We start from the raw sequence: 21,223 nt of genomic DNA on the forward strand, positions 1-21,223 counted from the left end.
AGGACAATGAGATGGATTGGAAACAAATACTCATCCTCTTAGTCATGTTGCGGATTCTATAAAAAAATTAAAATAGAATGAGTCCCAGATTTTACATTTTCAACTTTGCATTTTACAGAATAAAGAGCATTCATTTTTAGTGATTTTTTGACAAAATCTTTAAGTAGATATCACCATAATAGTAACTGTAATTACAATATATGTTAACTTGATCCAAGGTCGATTTTGATATGGTGATGATGTGTTGTCAAGAAGTTTTGTTGTTTTGTAGTCTATACAGACTAGTTGTAGCTGATAGTTAAATGTACTTTTTTTTCTAGCTGGTGTTGGAACACAAGGAAGCCATTGCTCCAGATCACAATGATCTTCTGCTTGAGCTCCTGAAGGACCTGGGGGAAGTTCCTGACATCGAGTCTCTAATTGGTAATATGATAACAAATACAACATCACCAGAATTTTAGACATCACCAGAATTATCCACCTAGATGACATAAAGACTGATTTGATGTTTTTGCAACAGTGTGTGTTTAGATAAATTTTCACTCACTGAATGTTGATTAATAGAAAATGACAGAAATTAGCAGAAACTGCTGTCAGAACTTAGACAATAATGAAAGTAAAACACACTCTGACACTCAGGTGAAGGAACTGTGGACACAAATGACCCCAACAAGGAGAACTCACTGAGTCAGCTGGCCAAAACAGAGATCTCCCTTACCCTCACCAACAAGTTTGAGCTGCTGGATGGAGATGACAAAGACATGAAGGGTCTAATGACAAAGTAAGGGAGCAAGTAATCAACACTTCTTCAACTGCCTTAAAATTTGAAATGTCCTCACATATAAATATCTCTCTTGCACACTCAACTATTCTTCACTGTCCTCATCATTTCCTGTCTTCATATCTCTCCTTGCCCATGGGAGGAAGTGGTTTGGTGACCAGTTTTATCTTCACTTCTAAAATGGGCCTCTTGACTCGCTTTGTGTAATTAGCATTAAGTAAAGGCCTGTTCACAAGATGATTCAATGTGAAAATTCAGTGCAACAAACATTTTACATTTCAATATTAATGTGTCTGTTAAGAACAACACAAACATTTGAATGCCTTGAATACTTGAAATGTGTAATAATACTCAAAGGAAACATTTGTTTCATTCTATCATTTGCTGGCCAGTATTGTCCTTCTGTTAAACTTGCATGCTAACTGCTAGAATTCTAGCCTAGGGATCTTTATGGCAGTATTTCCTTAGGGAGGAAGCAGGAAGAGTGACATCATAACTCATTGTCTATATGTTTACACCCTGCTCCATTTCCATTTCCAAAAAAACACAACATCTGTGAGGCCCCTTTGACCCAGACGTGTATGATCTTCTGTTTACAGACCATATAAACATGAATTACTGTAACCAGCCAGTTTGTGTATGTACGTTGTGAGACAAATCACAAATGAGTCTGTTTTCTCCCTGCAAGCACTTTTGGTATGCGTTTACTACCAGACAAACTTTGGACAAACTTGTTCTCAAAGGGATAGTTTAATCAAAAATGAAAATTGTATTATCATTTACTCTCATCCAATTCTCATTTATTATTACTCACTCTCATGTCATTCCAAACTTGCATGAATTTGTTTCTTTCTTCTGTTGAACATAAAATATATTTTGAAGTAGGTTCTTGTCCATTTAATAAAAAAGCCAAAACAGCATTGAACCCCAGTGACAGAATGTATAAAAATCACAACAAGCATAAATTCAGTCAAGTTCGAACATTTTTAAGTTAGGGTTATTTCAATCAAAAACTAAAATTCTGTTTTTTCCCTCATGTCACCAGCATATTGCAGGCTTTATCAAGTCTCAATTGTGAGTGCCAAAGAAGTAGACTTGTATTGCATTATCTGCTGAACAATGTCAGCCCGTATCTTACCAGATGAGAAAACGCAGAACATGTTGAGACACTCTGATAAGTGCATCCTCATCTTTGTTTGCCTGTCACTTTGCAGAACAAAGAAACTGATAGTGGATGTGGTGAAAATTCAACCAGGGGAGACACTCACCGATATCCTGGAAACTCCCGCCTCTGCTGCACAGGTACACAGTAGGCCTTTCCCCCATGATCAAGATTGAATGGAGGCCAGTCTTCTAACAGATTCAGATGAAGTTCAACCCTCTCTCTCTGGTGTTGTAGGAGGCAGAGCATGCTAAGCTTGTGGAGCGTCAGGTGGTGCAGGACTCTCAGACTCCAGAAGGGTTAAAGAGCAGCCAGGCCATGCTAGAAGACCGCCAGCTGCCTCTGGAGCAGAAGAAGAGGAAGATCCTCAGGAACCTGAGAACTCTAGAGCAGGCTGGTCTGGCCAGCTCGAAACACAAGTACCAGGAAGTCATCAATGACATCTCCAAGGTCAGGCTGTTATGACTTCATTCAGGGGTGCAGGAACTATGTGAAAAGAGCTTGGCGCACATTAAGCATGGCTCACTGATGAGTAATACTTGCATATGGGATGAATGTAGATATTCCTAAGCCATATAATGATTGCTATGCGTCTATTAAACAATGGCATGTCCCTTATCTTGCTCCCTTTAGGACTGCAGGGTGCCATAAACGCCTTCAACTAGTTAGTTTATGTCTTTAGTCTGACTGTATTTGTAATGTTTTTTTTTTTTTATGTAATGTAATGTAATGACTTTTTTTTTTTTTTGCATGTGGCAGGACATTCGATACCAGCGGCGCTATAGGCAGAGGAGGAAAGCCGAATTGGTGAAGTTGCAGCAGACTCTGACTGCGCTCAATTCCAAGGCAGCTTTCTATCAAGAACAGATCAACTACTATGACACATACATCAAAACCTGTCTGGATAACCTCAACAGAAAGTGAGTGGAGATACATGTAATGTTCTCTGGCAACTTTTCATATTTTGTACAAGCATGCTCATAATTATGTGAATAAGAAATCAATTAAGCAATTCATTGTGTTTTTCAATACATAGATAAGAGCCTGCAATTTGATTAGCAAATAATTAAAGGGGGGTGAAACACTCAGTTTCAGTCAATCTCCTGTTAATCTTGAGTACCTATAGAGTAGTATTGCATCCTTCATATCTTCAAAAAGTCTTTAGTTTTATTAAATTTATAAAAGAAAGATAGGCTGTACCGAGTCTTTCCGGAAAAAAACGAGCGGCTGGAGGTGTGCCATGTGGGCGGAGCTAAAGAATCACGAGCACCATGTTTACTTGCTGTTCTTACGCGCCGATAGCTAACAACACACAGACATTTGAAGCAGTTTTACTCACCGCCAACGCACGACCGTGAACCTTTATCGTTGGGACTGCTCCATCCTTAAGCATTAGACGATCTGCAAATCCGGCGTCGAACTGGGCCTTGTTTATAAAACAATCATCGTCGAAATGCAGGGAACAAACAAAAACACTTGCACAACTCCGTTGATGCTCTGGAAAAACAAACTCCATCCACTGGTCCCTTAACGCTGGGTTCTTTGGGAATCTGTGCAGGGTTGTCTTGTTTTTGGCAACCAAAAACCCACTTCTTTGGTGACATTGTGCTAAAGCCAAGCACAGCGCTTTGATGGGAGTACTGCTTTCGCTCTCTTGCTCTGGTCTGCGAGTGCGCGCCCGTCCGCGTCCTTCCGGAGAAGAGCCCTTAGGACCCGTATAAGGAAATTCCGCCGCATCTGACGTCACACACGCCCATACTCGAAAAAAACTTTCCGAAACTTGTGACAAACCGGAAGGAGTATTTTTGGAACAGAAATACTCCATCAAACGTACAACTTAATTTTTGAAACTTTGTCCATGTTTAGCATGGGAATCCAACTCTTTAACAGTGTAAAAAACTCAGTATGCATGAAATAGCATTTCACCCCCCCTTTAATCAAGTAATAAAACAGATATATTCATTATATATTTAATTAAATGTAGTAATTTAGAAAATAATGTTAAAACTTATGACATTTATTGCATTTTCAGTTTAATTATTGCTTTTCTTTATTATATTTGACCTTTTTGTTGATTTCCTGCTCATTTGAGGTGCAGCACCAAATCTGTTGTTAATATCAATTTGTTCATAAATTAATTTAATTAACTTTTGCCAATTTTTAATCTGTCCCAATGACTGACTAACTTTAATTCATTTGATCTTATCCCCATGTTGAGACATTTTCACAAGTTTATTAATATCTCAAATGATTATTGATTGGCACAATACATAATGCAATTAACCAATGATACACAATAGCTTAAGAGGGGCACTTACTGGTGTGTAAATTGGGAAGTGTCCTATCTGACATATATTTCACTAATGGTTGTTTCACCACCAGGAATTCACGAAGGTCCATTAAACTGGACAGAAAGGAAGAAGAGAAGAGCACTAAGAAGTCCAAGGCCTCGTCCCTGAAGTACACAGCTGCCAAACTGCATGAGAAAGGAGTCATTCTGGAGATTGAAGGCCTCCAGACTAATCAGTGTGTACTTCCTCTTTACACCATTTATTTTTATTCTTTTGCATTGATAATGCGTAACTTTATATTGTGCCAAAATAAAGCACAGAAATATCTAAACCAGCGGTGTCCAAACCTGCTCGTGGAGGGCCACTGTCCTGCAGAGTTTAGCTCCAATTTCTCTCCCACAACACATCTGCCTGGAAGTTTCTAGTATGCCTTGTAAGAACATAATTAGCTGCTTCAGGTGCGTTTAATTGGGGTTGGAGCTGAACTCTGCAGGACAGTGGCCCTCCAGGGGCAGGTTTGGACACCCCTGATTTGAACTGACCCCAGATCAGTGGCTGGGACATATTGCACAAGATGCTTTTCAGAGAATGCTTAATGTACAGTCAGCAGTTTGTGTGTTGCATTAAAGGGTGGGTAGTGCATTATGAGGAGTTATCCATCCTGTTTTGCTCTTCCTCATGCAGGCCAAATAGGAGTTTAGTGAGTGACAAGCCAACTATTTTTGCTATCTCTTCAGGCAGATCAAAAGAATATTAATAATGTTATCTTTCAGTGCTAAGGGATTTAGTCGTTTAATTTGTTGTCCGTTTCAGGAATGTATTATGCTTATTGTACTTTTGACCAGGCACTACCAGTCATTTTGCACTCTAAGCCCCACCTATTCCAGTACTTCAGTAAGTGTTTTGTACGTTTCAGGTTAAAAAATGTCATGTTTGACATTTGCCCTTGTGAGGAAGTGGGTGACTTTGAGATAAAGGCCAAGTTTATGGGTGTTGAAATGGAAAAGGTGCAACTGCATTTCCAGGTCAGTTTCCAGGTGCACAGAGCCTGGCACAAGTTCTTCTCCTATGCATGCAGGATACTACTTTTATTATTCGGAATTCGGTATTTATGGACATTTTTAATGTCTTGTGTTTTTTTTTTTTTTTTTAGGACCTGTTGCAGCTTCAGTACGAGGGAGTAGCTGTCATGAAAATGTTTGGCAAGGCCAAAGTCAACGTCAATCTACTGATCTTCCTTTTGAACAAAAAGTTCTATGGAAAATGAGAATCCTTTGGAGTTAATGCAGTGCAGATATGTGACCCTGGACCACAAAACCAGTCAGTTTTTTTAATTGAGATGTATACATCATCTGAAAGCTGAATAAATAAGCTTTCCATTGATGTATGGTTTGTTAGGATAGGACAATATTTGGCCGATATACAACTATTTCAAAATCTGGAATCTGAGGGTGCAAAAAAATCAAAACATTGAGAAAATTAAAATTGTCAATTTATGTTTACGATTGTGCTGCATTCACTCACAAAAATAAATGTTTTATATATTTACAGTAGGAAATTTACTAAATATCTTCATGGAACATGATCTTTACTTAATATCCTAATGATTTTTGGCATAAAAGAAAAATTGTTCATTTTGACCCATACAATGTATTGTTGGCTATCGCCACAAATATACCCGTGCGACTTGTGACTGGTTTTGTGATCCAGGGTCAAATATGTTTGGAAATATTTAACTAGCAATCAATGTTAGTTTACACTTTGCAAATTGTGCAAAAAGAATGGAACGTGCCTTTGGTTTTTAGATGTTTTTGTAAAAGAAATGTCTTTGAGCATTCAGGATATTTGTGCAACTGTTTTTGCAGGTTTTCTGTATTTAGTTAACTATAAAATGAGATCTCGCCACTCTAAGAATGATATGATACATGCCAAGATGTACATACATAGCATACTTAAGATTTTACTTTAATCACCACAATCAAAGAAACAGATGTTCACAATATTGCATGATGACTGGATTTTTTTGTTTTGTTTTTTAAATTGTGTATGGATTATATTTTTTAAATACGAATATAATTGAAATATATATTTGATGGCAAATAATGTATTGGAAGCTGCAATGTTTTAATATGTTCAAAATGTATAATGTGGGAATAAGACAAATGACTCAAAATGCACTACTGCCGTGTTGGCTGTTAAAAAGATAAACTGGAGGAGACTTTTCACAGGCCTGACAATAACTTGTGCCTATAATTTTTTAGTGCTCAATTGTACATCTTTTAAAATATGCCTATTAAAGAACATTCCTAAACGTTTTCAGTTAAAAGAAATGTGTACTGAGAAGGATGAATGTATTGGTTTTAATTAAATACATCTTGCATCAAAACTGCGTTTGTTCATTTATGTAGGGCAGATCTGACTTAAGGGCTGTATTATGAATCAAAAACCCGAGTATAAATTCAATATTAGCAATTTTGTCTGTCAATTCTGTCCTCCAGACAAAAACTGCAACTTCATATGTTTGTAATAGCACTAGGTGAAACAAATCAACAGTATAATATACTGTAAAATAACAACCCTTAGAAATTTCAAATTAAGTTAACATTTGTATCAACAAGTCCTGGTCTTTCCTGTGGTAGTGGATTTTAGAGTCCTTGAGCTGCACGAGTAGGCGTTGACGTGCACGCGCCAGACGGAGTGAATCCAGCATCCTCCCTCTATTCTTTCCTGATGTCTTGAGAGCGTGCGCGATTAGGCTCATTCGGGAAAAAAGTATTTGATGTTAAGTGCGTGAATTAAAAAAAAAAAAAAAAAAAGAATTTTGAGCTGTCCTGTTTAATTAAGTCGTGATGTTGAGGGTTGTGGTGTTGATGGGGCTTCTGGCTGTGGAGGGATCTGCGGTTGCGCTGCCCAGTAACGGTAAGACACTTACTGCCTCTTTCTTTGCCCTGGACAAACAACTTTAGTAACTTAAAGTTCTTTGGTAAGCGGAGCTAATTACACACTAGGTGCTTACTAGTTCATTTGAAATTAACTTCTTAAAGGCAAGCAAGACTAATTGGTCGAAAGTTGAAATCCTGAGCAACTCCGTTTATGGTAATTCATTTTTTTTTTTTTTTTTTTTTTTTGTATATTATTTAGGGTACCAAGTAATCGTTTAATCTCTTCTGGGAAAAAAGTTTAAACCAGCTTTGAAAAGGGCCTTGAGCATTTTAGCAGTGAGGCATATTAGCATATTCAAATATAAATAATAAACAATCTAAATTTTAAAATAAAGTTAAAATCTAAAGTCATGTTGTTTTTACTGTTGCCTAATAAAAAATTAAAAAATAAACATTTTATGAAACTAGTGAGAGTAGTAATGAACTGCATTACTATTTAAATGCATCCAAGTAATCATGAAATCCCTTCTGCAATTTTTTTTTAAATAATTGAATTATCGATTGACAGCGTGTGCTGTTTAATACCTTTAACAATTTTCTTCCTCAGCGCATAACATTTTATGGTTATACTTATCTGTAAATGTTAGAAAGACCAGCGTATAATAGATTTTAGATTTTTCACTGGGATTTATAAAAAATTATAACCTAGCTCAAATTACAGTATGGCGTTGGAGCTTGCAACGCTAAGGTCGTGGGTTCGATTCCCAGGGAAAACAATAACTGATAAAATGGAAATATGTACCTTGAAAAGCGATGTAAGTCGCTTTGAATAAAAGCGTCTGCCAAATGTGTAAATGTAACCGAGATTAATCGATTATTTAAATCGTTTGTTGCAGCTCTATGACCAGGCAGAGAGCTAAAACCAGCAAACCTAGTTATTTATTTATTTATTTATTTATTTATTTAAGCACATATAGTATTAGTATATTTGAATATATAAATAAATATTAATCTAAAATATATAAATAAATAAAATTAAGGGACAATAAATGAATAATACATCAAACTAAAAAAAATAAAAAAATAAAAATATTTCCATGTGTAACAGTCTATTTTTTACAGTCTATGGTAACAGTGTAACAGTGACGAAAAACATTAACGAGAATCGTCCAGACAATGTTTTTTTTTTTTTTTTTTTTTTTTTTTGCTAAACATTTTACACCTTTTTTTGTTTGTTTGTTTTGTTTTTCAGGAACGTTAATTCGGACATTTTCGGGTTATTTCCTCACCGTCACCGATGAGCCAATATTTGATTATCTGGACGTGCAGGACGAAGGCAGCGGCTCCAGTTCGGGCCAAGCATCCAAACCCAGGAAAGATCACCACCACCATGTGCCTAAAAAGACCTATCACATCTCTCAAGAGGCCTCCAGCTTCCTCACAGGCCGCGTGGTGACCGCTGTCATCCCTACAATATATATTATAGTGTTTATTATCAGCGCTCCTCTAAATCTGCTGGCGCTCGTCATGTTTGTGCGCAAAGTGAGACCAAAGAAACCGGCTGCGATTTATATGATGAATCTAGCCTGCGCTGACCTTCTGTTCGTCCTGGTCCTTCCGTTTAGAATAGCCTACAATTACAACGGAAATAACTGGATATACGGGGCTGGGATGTGTCGTTTCGTGACGGCTGCTTTCTACTGCAACATGTACTGCTCAGTGCTGCTGATCATGTGCATTAGTGTGGATCGCTTTATGGCTGTCGTGTACCCGATGGACTCGCTTACCTGGCGCAGTCCTCAAACCGCGTCCGTCGTGTGCGCCGCCATGTGGATTTTGTCCATCGGCGGGACGATGCCTTTGCTGATTTCAAATCAGACCATTCACTTACCTGACCTGGGCATAACCACGTGTCACGACGTGCTTGACATCCACCATCTCCGCGAGTACTACCTGTACTTCTTCCCCGTCATCTCTTCACTTTTCTTTTTCATTCCGCTCATTTTTAGCACCGTCTGCTACGTGCGCATCATCCAGGCCTTGTGCGCAGCCAACGTGGAAAACCGTTCGAAGAAAACGCGGGCCGTTTTTATGGCGGTAACTGTTTTTGCCGTTTTCGTCATATGCTTCACACCAACAAACGTCATCCTGTTGGCGCATTACGTGCAGTTCGCGCGCAAGCAAAACGATGCGTCCTACGCCGCGTACCTGGTCTCCACGTGCATCGGGAGCGTCAGCTGCTGTCTGGACCCCCTCATCTACTACTTTGGGTCGTCTCAGTGCCAAAAACAGGTTCTCGCCTTTCTCAAGTGTCAGGCGGTCTCGGGCATGGAGAGGAGCGCACAGTTCACCAGCAGCACCAGGTCAACCAAGGTCGAGACTTTTCAAAGCAGCGTGAGCAACCAGTACAGGAAGCTGATGGCATGAAAAGCAAACGGGCTGGTCTGATGGCTGCTTCTAGAGGGGTTTGAGAACTTTGCAGCTGGCCTGAGTGAGAGACTTTCTTAAACCAGCTGCAGCAGGTTTCCAAGGACTTTCAATCACATTTCGTTTAACCTAGCTCAGTAGAATGGTGGGGGTTGATTGCATTATCATTCATTGGAACTCTTTAATTATTCATGCATTTTTTTTGTATCCAAATAACTCTATTGGGACTTCAACCATTTCTGTGCTCTTGTAACGTCTTTGCTAATGTATATATCCTTGCTTTATTTTTGTAATCATTTGTGAATTGTGACCATGTCAAATAGCGAATCAAAACATTTTTACAGTACAAATCAGATACTAATGCTTGTAAAGATTAAAATGGTTTGTTAACATCATTTCTGATTACTGTAATTTGCATGCTAGCTAAATGGACCAGCTGGCTGCCTTTTTTTTATGAAGTTGCCTGGTGTGTTCTTTTTGTCTTTGATGAGTAGGTAGATGTTACAATATATAGGCCTACTATACTGTTAGGTTTGAATAGGCCTACTTTATTCAGCAAGGATGCAATAAATTGACCAAAAGTGACGGTAAAGACATTTACAATGTTACAAAAGATTTCTATTTCTTTTCAAGCAAGTCAGTCTGCTAAGGGGGAAGGCGGAACTTGATATTCAAAAGTCAATGAATATGCGACAGGTGAATGTGAAATTTTTGACGAGCAAGACGTCAATCTCTGAGTAGCACAATTGATGTAGCTAAGCCACGTAATAAACTTCATTCCGTAAAATAAGTACAATTAACTACACAAAAAAGCATTTCTAACGTCTCCAGCATGTTTAATAGTTACCCAAAATTAAACAGTTCACCCCTTATATCACGTTCATCAAGGCTGTCTCTCAGTTGGAATATTAGTTCAAACATAACACATGGACATCAATCACTTCACTGAATACTTGCTGGCCAATAAATAAATATTACCTTTACGATCAATCTGTTTTCAGAATGCAAATTATGTAAATAAAGGCAGAGCATATTTTTGCCCTGCTAAAATTACCAATTGGTCACCAACATATGTTGTGCTTTGAACTGGTTGTAGGGTTGTCTCCAAGCTCTTTAACCAATCCTGCTCACTTTTTTTTATCCATCAAGAGCACATCAATTGACCAGTTAATCAGTGAGAAATATTGAAGTTTTAGATCAACACCAGTATAAACTAGCAGGGTGGGACCAATATAAATATTCATGGTGCCCTGTGCAGTTTTTTTTTTTCTCAGAAAGGTCACATACACAAACACAACAAATGGTGAAAATGATTTTTATATCAGCATATCCAAATTCTTCACAGATAGCTGTATTTACAAGAACAAATCCAACATGAAAAGAACTGAGGTGAGCCCTAAAAATCTAAGTTCAGGATATACATTAGTCTTTTCCCACAACCTAACGGAAATTAAGCGAAACTGTGGTTTGCCTAAACAGTGTGTTTGTTACAAGGTGATTTTGCCAGTAAAGGTTGTCTGGTCAAATTCATTGCATTGAAGCTAAAAACCTTGTTTAAACTTGTGAAAACAACATATATTGAATGAAAGCCTTGACAAATCTCGAGGAAAACCACCACATACTCAGTTGCTCAACTAAAAAAACAAAAAAACATTTGCTGTTCAAACATAACAGTGTGTAACTGTACATGATGCTTATCTAAAAGTGGAAGTTATCATTGGGGAACTGTTGAATGGGATACTGAGGGCTTCCTTGGTATCAGCTATACTGCATAGAACAGAAAACAAAAATGTATATAAAAAAGTAAACATGTACAGTCCAGCCCTGTGTGAATCCAAACAAGACACAGACATGTAATGACAAAAAAAATGTTGAAAAAAGCTTGTTCTAGATGTCTTCTGCTTCCTTTCATGGCTTGCTTGAGTTTGTTTAGATTTGGAGTAGGATGACTTCACTGTAATTCACGATAGTTCACCAAAGACAAAATGAGTAGAAAACCAAAGATCCGGTGGAGAGAAGATTATGTTTAGTCAATTAACGTGGTAAAAACTTGTAATTTCACTCCTGTGCTGTCCTCTCACACACTCATTGTCATGTTTGGAGAATACTGCAAGAAGACAAGAAGGTATTTAAAATGATAAAAATACTTTAATGATCCTATGGAAACATCTTTCTGCATACATACACTTTCACTTTGAAATGGGTTGAGGAAGTTGCCACTCATTTCTCCATCATCTCTTGGTGTGCCAGGCTGATTATTCATGCTGAGGTTTCCTGGTGAGCTCTGATGAATGTGAAAAAAAAAAAAAAAAAAGAAGTTTGAGGACAGCAACCACACTGAATTTCAGAGAAATGTACGTCAGAGTTTAAATATCTTTCAAAACAGAACAGAAATGTCCCATACCTTTGGGAGGCTTTCAATGTCACCAGATCCTGTTGAATGGGGGGAAAAGGAAAAGACTAAAGTATTGAATGAAAGGCGAGAATGTGCAAATGGATGGAAAATGTTTATGTTTGGCATTGTGTTGTGTCAGTTAAATCTGTCACACCTAATGAACCATTTATATGATGAGGCTCCATGCCTGCCATGCTGCCTATTGGGCCATCGGCACCTGAACCTAAAGGAAACTGAAAGGAAAAATGCCATAAGGAAAACAAAATATACTTCTTATGTTCTTCTTTTTTTTTTTTTTTAAATACTCACATTTGGTCTGTTTCCATTTGGAGGGACTGAGCTGATCATGGTGTACATGTTGTCACTCGAATTGTTTGACTCTAAAATCAATATTGTACATCACACATTAGTTTTTTCATTATTAGCTAAAGATAAAAGAACCGACTTGGTAGGGGTAAACGATGTAGTGTGTTTCCTGCTGTCTAACATCTACATAGGCTGCTTCTATCTTCTATGCTAATGCTAACTGAAATAGAACCATGTTGACTGATGTGAAACGCTGCATAACTTCATAGCAGCAACTCACAAGATTAACCCTCTCTGCTGATGGCAATGCTGTTAGCAAATGTTGCTAAAGACTTTTCAAATCTAAACAGTCATATCTTAAAATCTGTTCAGTATTGTATTGTTTAGGATACAAGACTGAACAGATTTTAAATCACTGTGTACAAAAAACACTTGCTGACTTTGTAAATAGTTACAGAGAAAAACTGGGCATCATACACTAAATGAATGAGGATCGCACACCACCAAACTTTCAAGTCATTCAAAAATAAACTCCCACAGAAATGTGGCTTATTACTAGGAGACGCATGACGAATGAAAACAATATGTCCTAAAATCAACTCAAAATATCAAACATGCTTGATATCCTCCAACTGGATGGAACACGACACCGTTTTCAACTAAAAATGGAAAACTTTATGTGTTTTTGCAGTTCATTCACACGACAACAGGATTCAAAGTGCAAGTTATTGTCTCCATGTAAAATACAAAAATGGGAATTTGTGAAAACTGTGATGTCATGCGTGTGAATATTATGTGTTCAGTCTATATGGAGTTTAGTGTTTCTTTACAAAAGTGACAACGCCAACTACTGGCCTGGAAGAATAATACGGCGTTTTTAATCTTTTTCACGGATAGGAAAGGAAAAACTTTTCTGTTTTAAATACATCGTTGTCGTGTAAACATACACTTAGTCCTAAGATTAAAAAAATTACCTGCAGGACTGGGCATGATGGGTGTCCCGGGAGGTCCGCCTCCTGCTGGGGGACCCTGCAAACACACTGATTCTGCTTATTCACATGACCAGAATGTGTTACCCAAAGTGTATCTAAGACAAGGTACTGCACCAGAGAAACCTTAGACAGCATTACATTACCTACCGAATAACTGCCCGGAGACCCAGATGAATAAGGGATCTGCAGGGAGAAAGAACGTGTACTGGTATTTATATTTAGGATGCAAGACTTCTGATCAATTAACATGCCATGTTGAGAACTAACCGAATTGTTATTTGGAGGATTGGGCCATGGTCTTCCTCCTGCAGGACCCCTTTACACAACGGCATACAAATGTATAGTTTTATACAATTTATACAGTACATCAATAGAGATTCTGACTTAATGATTGCTGAAGTATTTATGGGATGATAATGAACTGTGATCTGAATACAATTACATGTTAATCCCAGGCATTCCGGGTCCCAATATGGCATTTAGGGGAGGTCTCATCCCACCACCATAGTTCTGGAACATCAATTATACCCAATAATACATCACAATACACTCAAGTTTGTGAACATGCTTACACACCTTTACCTAATTTTCCATGGATAACTCACCTGTGGTCCAATAGGAACCATTCCTCGAGGGGTCATCCGCTGCATAGGCCCACTCATGTTGGGATGGCCTTGAAAATGGGCAAATTAAGCAGAGGTTGCTTCATATACGCAATTATTTAAACCATGGATTTAAATAATAACATTTGATAGCTGCATACACATTTAAATTAGCCAAAATATTTAATAAAAAACACACAAAGGGCAGAAGTAGAAGTGTTGACTTGATCATAAGAGTTGTATTTTAAATACCTGGCTGTCTGGTAGGATCCATCCCACTGGGAAGGAGAGGCTGGTTCCCAGGCCCCAAAGCCTGTACAAAACCATTCAGATTGAAGTTTCAGGCATTATAGTGCGAGGAATGAAAACCTAGTTCCCGAAAGCAGAATATATGAGTGAAAATACCTGATTGGGTATTCTGAGAGAGCCTCTGGGCCCACCTGGGTATCGAGGAGACAGAAACTGCTGAGGAAACACAAGGAGAGAGAACAATTGATCAATTCAATTTTCAAGAACCTGAACACAAATCCTTCATGGTTCACCCTGCAGGCAAACCAGAGCAACGGGCACTATAAATCACACCACCAGATGGCAACACTGCATTTCTATTTTAAATCTGTTATTTAGTCTTACAGATGTTTAAAGGGTTAGTTCACCCAAAAATGAAAATTATGTCATTAATTACTCACCCTCATGTCGTTCCAAGCCCGCAAGACCTCCGTTCATCTTCGGAACACAGTTTAAGATATTTTAGATTTAGTCCGAGAGCTTTCTGTTCCTCCATTGAAAGTCAATGGACGGCATACTGTCCATGTCCAGAAAGGCAATACAGACATCATCAAAGTAGTCCATGTGACATCAGTGGCTCAATCTCAAGTTTATCAAGCGACGAGAATACTTTTTGTGTGCAAAAAGTAAACAAAAATAACGACTTTATTCCACACATTTCCTTCTCTCTGGGCCTCAAGTGAGTTCACGTAGTGTTTTTGCGTAGCGCGTCTGTGTTGTACGTCACACGCATCACATATGACCAGCGTCGGCCAATAGTGAGCCTACGTGTGACGTACAACACAGACGCACTGTGCAAAAACACTTCGTGAACTCACTCGAGGCCCAGAGAGAAGGAAATGAATAGTGGAATAAAGTCGTTATTATTGTTTACTTTTTGTGCACAAAAAGTATTCTCGCCGCTTGATAAACTTGAGATTGAGCCACTGATGTCACATGGACTACTTTGATGATGTGTTTATTGCCTTTCTGGACATGGACAGTATGCCGTCCATTGACTTTCAATGGAGGAACAGAAAGCTCTCGGACTAAATCTAAAATATCTTAAACTGTGTTCCGAAGATGAACGGAGGTCTTACGGGCTTGGAACGACATGAGGGTGAGTCATTAATGACATAATTTTCATTTTTGGGTGAACTAACCCTTTAACTTCAATGCTGATGTTAAATCTGTGTGGGATAAACACATGTGGCTTCAATTGATCCCTCAATGCAAAACAGCAAAAGCATGTAAACAGTAATGCAATTAGAAGTCAATTGAGTGATTGTACAGCATCTCTTTCCAAGTCAAAAACGAGCCTATTCGCTTTTTAAACGCATATTCTTGGTCTTATTATGAATGACTCATTGATGCTCATTATTCTGTTAAGGCCTTATTTTACCCAACTCACATTCAGGTTTGGCTCCATTCTGGAAAATAACACCTACTTTTTATCACCAAATCCCAATGAACACATATCCTGTTTTACTTGTAAATACATCAAACAATGGATGTCAATTGGCTTGCAAACAGCATTTCACATTGACTTCAAAATGAAAAAGTACTGTTTCAACAGATGTGTAGTAAACAGTGCTATATTTGTGATGTCCAAAGCAGATATCTCAGAGGGTTGGTTAAGATAAAACCAGACCAAACTGAGTGAGTTTGAGAGGAGAACTGAAAAAAAGGATTGTTAGAGCTGGATTCTTCTGGAATCTGAGCGATTGTCAATACACATCAGGCAGGACAGCAGCTCTCAGACTGCCTGCCGACAGTTAATCGATGTACGTTCTGGTGCATTTTAACTGACGTACACACAGCCCAGTGTTGATGCACTCGAAATCCTCCTTCAAAAATACCACATTATAACAGATAATTAAACAAATAATTGAAAAGACACATTTTCTCTTTCCAATTAAAAATCAAAGTGTGGAAATGTTTGCATAATCTGCTGTTATAGACATCCACATATAGTTTTCTTGGCCTGAATAAATATTTAATGGCCCATTCACTATAATCTCTCCTGACTCAGCACTGTCTCCCCGGCTCAACTGTCAATCACAGAGGAAGAACTGAATTTCTTTTTATACAGTATTCCAACACCTCCATTATCTGAATTCATTTTTTTTTTTTTTTTTTTTTACATGCTGCTCATTTGTTGTGGTATAATCCTGTTTCAGACTGTCTTCCAATGGCCTTTATCAATAAGATATTTCAAAATAATGAAGGTAAGCACAAAAAGATGCAAATCAGAAGTGTCTCAGTGCAAAACTTTTAATATATACAGTATGTGTGTACCTGGAAAAATCCCGGGGGCAAAGGCATACCGTCCCCAGGAGGACTTCCAATCACCGGACTCTGTGTTGCACTCTACAGGACGCACACACAAACACACACACAACTGAAATACCCACACATAAAGGACACAGGAAGATTGAGGAAGAGGAGTAGGATTTCACATGTAACGTATCATTTTGAGAATAACATACTCTTTAAATAACCTGAAAATGTATGGATTCTTTGAAGAGCCAGTGCAATAAACAAGCAGCAAAAAAATATTTTCAGCATTGGTGCTGTACAATAATTACAGCTCTTTTCTTATAAGACAAGTTACTGTACACTTCAAAATCAGAAACAAAAGTCACAACAAAAAAAAATATTTTGAAGAATGTTGGTAACTAAACGTTTTCCCATTGACTTCAATTGTGTGTATATATATATATATATATATATATATATATATATATATATATATATATATATATATATATATATATATATATATATATATATAAATATATATATATATATATATATATATATATATATATTTTTTTTTTTTTTTTTTTTTTGCACATACAATTACCAACATTCATCAAAACATTGTTTGTCATAAGCAAATCATGATAGATATCTTTAAATTATTTTTGGGTGAACTATCCCTATTAGCCTGTAGTTTTAAAACCTCACATCTGATATCACGTGCTCCAGCACTGACACACTCACGCACACAAACCTAAGAGTTGAACAATGGGAGGAAATATGAAACAGTGGGAAGACATAGACACTGAGAAGTTGCACCTCCTGGCAAACACATTTTGTCCACTGAATAATTAAAAGCACTAGTGTTGGTGTACTACAGTTTCACTGGCAGTTTAGACTTTCTACTCAACAGAAACAACTGCTTTTCCCTGTTTGCCACTAAATACAAGGATGGCAGTTACCTCAACATACCAACCTAAGTGCCATGAGCTGCCCAGCAGTAATTACAGTAGGATGAAAATGGCCAGGAGTGTGTCTGGGTCTTACTGTATTTCATCCCAAAAATCTAAATACATTTGTTTTTTTGGGGGAAAATTATGAATCTGCAGATTTTATATAAATATATATATATATATATTATTCACTGAAAAGTATCTTTATATGATGGTAGTATTAAAAAAAATGCCTTTATGCTTTATGCCTTAATACAAAATAATAGGAATGTTTACAACAGAGGAATGTTGTGTAGTCCCTACCAGCCGTTTGTTGTAGTCCTTAAAAAGCAATTTCTTTAAAAGAAATATATCTCCCTTTGCTTTGAACTTTGAGCGTTGTAACTTTGCAGATGTTGTTTATGCTCAAACAGCAACATTACACACTAACTAAAGTTAAAAAAGTGAAATCATAATCAACCACCCCTTTAAATAAACCCTTTTTGTTATTTAAGATCTTTTTGTATCTGATGATGCCATCATCATCCTCTGGACTAAACCGTGACAATTAGTATACAAGTGCAATGAAATTTCTTTGTTTATTTTCTCACTTCTTACTTGGTGAAGGAAACAGTTGTACTATACACATGGCCGACATGTTCCAGATTCTTAAGGTTTAAGCCTGCAGTACATTTCCATATTTATTAGATTTGCTCCTTCTGTCTGCAATAAGGAGGCTGCATGCGTGTGTGTGTGTGTGTGTGTGTGTGTGTGTGTGTGTGTGTGTGTGTGTGTGTGTGTGTGTGTGTGTGTGTGTGAGAGATTCCTTCAGTGGCTGGCTGGGTAGAGAGACTCATTTCTCTACTCATTAGAGAAACGTGGGTAGAATGGCAAGTCCCCTTGTCTAGACTTTCTCATCAGCTGCATCAGGACAAGATCCCTAGTCCTCACACTCAGAGAGAGAAATAAATCTACTCAGCTCAAATTAGAGAAACAAAAAACATTTGATCCAGGTTATAAGACCTGTTACACAGAGGATGAAAGGGGTAAAGCAAAACTGGAATTCAACAATGAAACAAACCAAAGAGTGCCGTACATGTAACTAACTAACCAAACAATCCGAAGTTAAAGGGATGGTTTGGAGTAATTTCAACCAAGGGTCCTTTGCACCATGACATCAAGCCAAACAAACCTGGACGTCGAGGTCACTTCCGTGATTTGGGAAAAGCCCGTTAAAGTCCTTTGCAAAACTCACAAGTGTAAATAAAGGCCCTTGCACACTGAGTCTGAAATTCGCATCCGAAATTTCACTAGCTTTTCCATTAAGGTCCGAAATTTTCGCATGCGTTTTTTCGTATTCATGATTCGGTGGCTCTGAATTGTCAAAACACCATTCAAAATGCTTGCAGAAAATTGAACCTGATCCAAATTTTTTTATGACAGACAAAAGTTTCAGAGGCAGTGAGCAAGCGTGATTGACATAACGTGAGGTCGTATTTATTTTTTAACAAGCAAAAATTTGGAGTTAAACCATCCCTTTAACTTGAGAGAGACTGATATTGAAATATATCAAAATACAAAAACATCAATTCACAAACTGAAACTCATCCTAAATAAAGCTAAATTTTTAAATAAGGAAATTAAATTTAATCAAATAACAATGCCTATTCGCTATGTTGTCTGTCCTCTTTTGCTCTCATTCTCACATCTGTTATTTTAAGCATGTGACTTGTTACATAAGCTCCACTGACTGAGAGACAACAGAGATACATTATAGTGACAGTTGGACCTGAGCCATGTGTATAGGATGGGAAGAGTAAGCCAGCTGAGAATACAGACAGACCAATATAATAACAGGATATATCTCAATAATACCGACAGGAAGAAAGTCTCTAGTCCTCTATTAATCTCTCTCTCGCCCCCTTCATCCATTCATCCCCTGTAATGCCGACACTTCCTGTTGAAACCCAAAATTGGATGTGGATTTATAGTAGAAAATAAAATGTATAATTTCCATCATGTCCTTAATAGAATTCGGGACTTTTGCGGTTTGTGCAGTTTTTTCAGTGACTCCGTTTACATTGTTGCACCATTATAGTTTGCAACAAGTGACTGTCCTTATAAGCAACTCATTGAGTCATTTATTCAACCGATTCAATCAAGAACCCTCATTCATTCAGTGGCCTAACTAAATAGGTGCCGCATTCAAAATCGCATACTTCCCTACTATATATTAGGTGAAAAAAAGTATGTGACAAAAGAATTGTGTCTGAATTCACAGTACTCATAGAACAGTGTACCCGGACGACCTACTACTTCTGGGAAGATTCTGAAGTGTGCATACGATGGACACTTTACTATCCCATGAGGACACAAAAGAGGATTTGTGAATGGCAGTGAAGCAACGCAACTGACGCTGATTGGTTACCAGCTCAGAGATGCGCTCGCTTAACTTTACTCAAGCTACTGTAGTAAACGCTGCACAATGGTATCGCTCTTTACAACGTCACACATAATGGCAATTAATATGATTAGCCTTTAGCTTGACTATGTTATCAAACAGCTAATAATGTGTTGCTAATATTACACAAACCATGTTTCCGTTCACCATCTCAGTCTGCCTTCTAAAAACCAGCATCCTTAGAAACGCTTTGAACATCATAGAACGTCGGTGGAGAAAGGAATATAGTTCATCATAATATCGTAATAAACATCATATACATAATTCACCTGCTATATTGCTAACAGTAACAAAGTACATTTACATAATGTCAATCTGGCGTTGGATTCTGACATCAATCTGATTTTCATTTTCAACATTGGGTTTGGACTTCTAAATGCGAATTTTGTCATCGTTTTGAAGCACACTAGCTTTTAAATGACAGTAAGGCTAACATATTCATACTAAAAGCCAAACAACTTTAAATAGGGCACTATTTGAGGGATCAGTCATTTGGGTGTCCAAAACCATTGTGGAGGTTATTGAGTGCACTTATTCAATCTCACATTCAATCCCACTACTGGAACTGTGTTCTAGAAATAAACTTGATATTAAAATTAGGGTAGGTAAGCAGGCATAGATTCAGAGGCATAAGGTACTGTAAGTATTACATACGACAAATAATACAACAATGCATTGACATTTACTTTTTACTTTTGATACTGAAGTACTTTTAAAAACAAGTACTTCTGTACTTTTACTTATAGGTCCCGTTCTTCGTGATCCCATGTTTCAAACTTTAGTTAGTGTGTAATGTTGTTGTTAGAGTATAAATAATATCTGTAAAATTATAAAGCTCAAAGTTCAATGCCAAGCGAGATATTTTATTTAACAGAAATTGATGACATCGAACGGCCGGTTTGGACTACATCCCTCTACTTCCTTCTTTAATGACGTCATTAAAACCGTTTTTTGACTAACCTCCGCCCACAGGAATGCTCCCTCAACTCTACCGAATTTCGTACTTGCGCACTTCTAATAACTTACTGTGTTTACTCAGCTCTTACGGTGATTTTCTGAAGTAAAACTGACGCTTCATCTTTTGTGTGATGTAACGTTACAATAAACTTTATTAAACTCGTCAGTATATGTCTGATCATCATTCAGACAGCAGACTTGTAGGCTATTAATAAATAATGGATACATACAAGCAGATGACAAATACGTTATAATAACCGTAATTAAACTACTAAACTATACCTGTTTCATCTCTATACAGCACTCTGACTCTCTAGGCATTATTGTCCGACTCGAAATGAACACCGTTACTGAGAGTTTCTGATATTATCATCATTCCGTGAGATGAATTTGTCCTGAGAGACTGTGCGCGAGCTCATGAAGCCCCGCCCCCTGGGTCGTCCAGCAGCAGCTCATTTGCATTTAAAGGGCACACACTAAAACAGCGCGTTTTTCTGAGCCCCCAA

At 37.7% G+C, this 21,223-nt stretch overlaps 3 protein-coding genes across 7 annotated transcripts in view; 2 read left to right on the plus strand and 1 right to left on the minus strand.

Moving 5' to 3' along the window:
* The window catches only part of iqgap2 (IQ motif containing GTPase activating protein 2), a 54,346-nt gene extending 47,315 nt beyond the window's left edge, over positions 1-7,031 (plus strand). Inside the window, exons 31-38 of the mRNA XM_081366945.1 lie at positions 321-423; positions 640-781; positions 1,996-2,083; positions 2,181-2,393; positions 2,703-2,863; positions 4,326-4,469; positions 5,151-5,259; positions 5,388-7,031. Of these exons, the coding sequence (XP_081223071.1) occupies positions 321-423; positions 640-781; positions 1,996-2,083; positions 2,181-2,393; positions 2,703-2,863; positions 4,326-4,469; positions 5,151-5,259; positions 5,388-5,501 (1,074 nt within the window). The 3' untranslated portion in view covers positions 5,502-7,031. The remainder of the gene's footprint in view (positions 1-320; positions 424-639; positions 782-1,995; positions 2,084-2,180; positions 2,394-2,702; positions 2,864-4,325; positions 4,470-5,150; positions 5,260-5,387) is intronic.
* f2r (coagulation factor II (thrombin) receptor) lies at positions 6,891-9,938 on the plus strand. Its single transcript, XM_081366949.1, has 2 exons — positions 6,891-7,153; positions 8,369-9,938. The coding sequence occupies exons 1-2, from the start codon at positions 7,084-7,086 to the stop codon at positions 9,541-9,543; spliced, it is 1,245 nt and encodes a 414-aa protein (XP_081223075.1). The 5' UTR covers positions 6,891-7,083; the 3' UTR covers positions 9,544-9,938.
* A 417-nt stretch (positions 9,939-10,355) lies between these two features.
* Positions 10,356-21,223, minus strand: part of ssbp2a (single stranded DNA binding protein 2a) — a 34,385-nt gene continuing 23,517 nt past the window's right edge. Inside the window, exons 5-17 of one of the 5 annotated variants that reach the window (XR_014030262.1) lie at positions 16,404-16,475; positions 14,244-14,303; positions 14,091-14,151; positions 13,842-13,909; positions 13,679-13,746; positions 13,504-13,552; positions 13,384-13,419; positions 13,219-13,284; positions 12,248-12,318; positions 12,093-12,171; positions 11,948-11,976; positions 11,729-11,827; positions 10,356-11,650 (exon numbers count right to left, since the gene is read on the minus strand). Coding sequence is in view for 4 of the 5 variants with exons in the window: in XM_081366952.1 (XP_081223078.1) it covers positions 11,621-11,650; positions 11,729-11,827; positions 11,948-11,976; positions 12,093-12,171; positions 12,248-12,318; positions 13,219-13,273; positions 13,384-13,419; positions 13,504-13,552; positions 13,679-13,746; positions 13,842-13,909; positions 14,091-14,151; positions 14,244-14,303; positions 16,404-16,475 (777 nt within the window). In the remaining variant the exon portion in view is untranslated. The remainder of the gene's footprint in view (positions 11,651-11,728; positions 11,828-11,947; positions 11,977-12,092; positions 12,172-12,247; positions 12,319-13,218; positions 13,285-13,383; positions 13,420-13,503; positions 13,553-13,678; positions 13,747-13,841; positions 13,910-14,090; positions 14,152-14,243; positions 14,304-16,403; positions 16,476-21,223) is intronic. The other 4 variants (XM_081366952.1, XM_081366953.1, XM_081366954.1 and 1 more) reach the window with 4 other exon arrangements.

The sequence above is a fragment of the Scardinius erythrophthalmus genome, assembly GCF_964197995.2.
Source record: "Scardinius erythrophthalmus genome assembly, chromosome: 5".
Taxonomy (NCBI): Eukaryota; Metazoa; Chordata; class Actinopteri; order Cypriniformes; family Leuciscidae; genus Scardinius; species Scardinius erythrophthalmus.

What these genes read in the sequence shown, in the direction of transcription:
- f2r (XM_081366949.1), top strand. Translation starts at nt 7,084, where the DNA reads ATGTTGAGGGTTGTGGTGTTGATGGGGCTTCTGGCTGTGGAGGGATCT. An exon ending in GGTTGCGCTGCCCAGTAACG is followed by an intron (nt 7,154 to 8,368) that starts GTAAGACACTTA and finishes TTTGTTTTTCAG; the next exon opens with GAACGTTAATTCGGACATTT.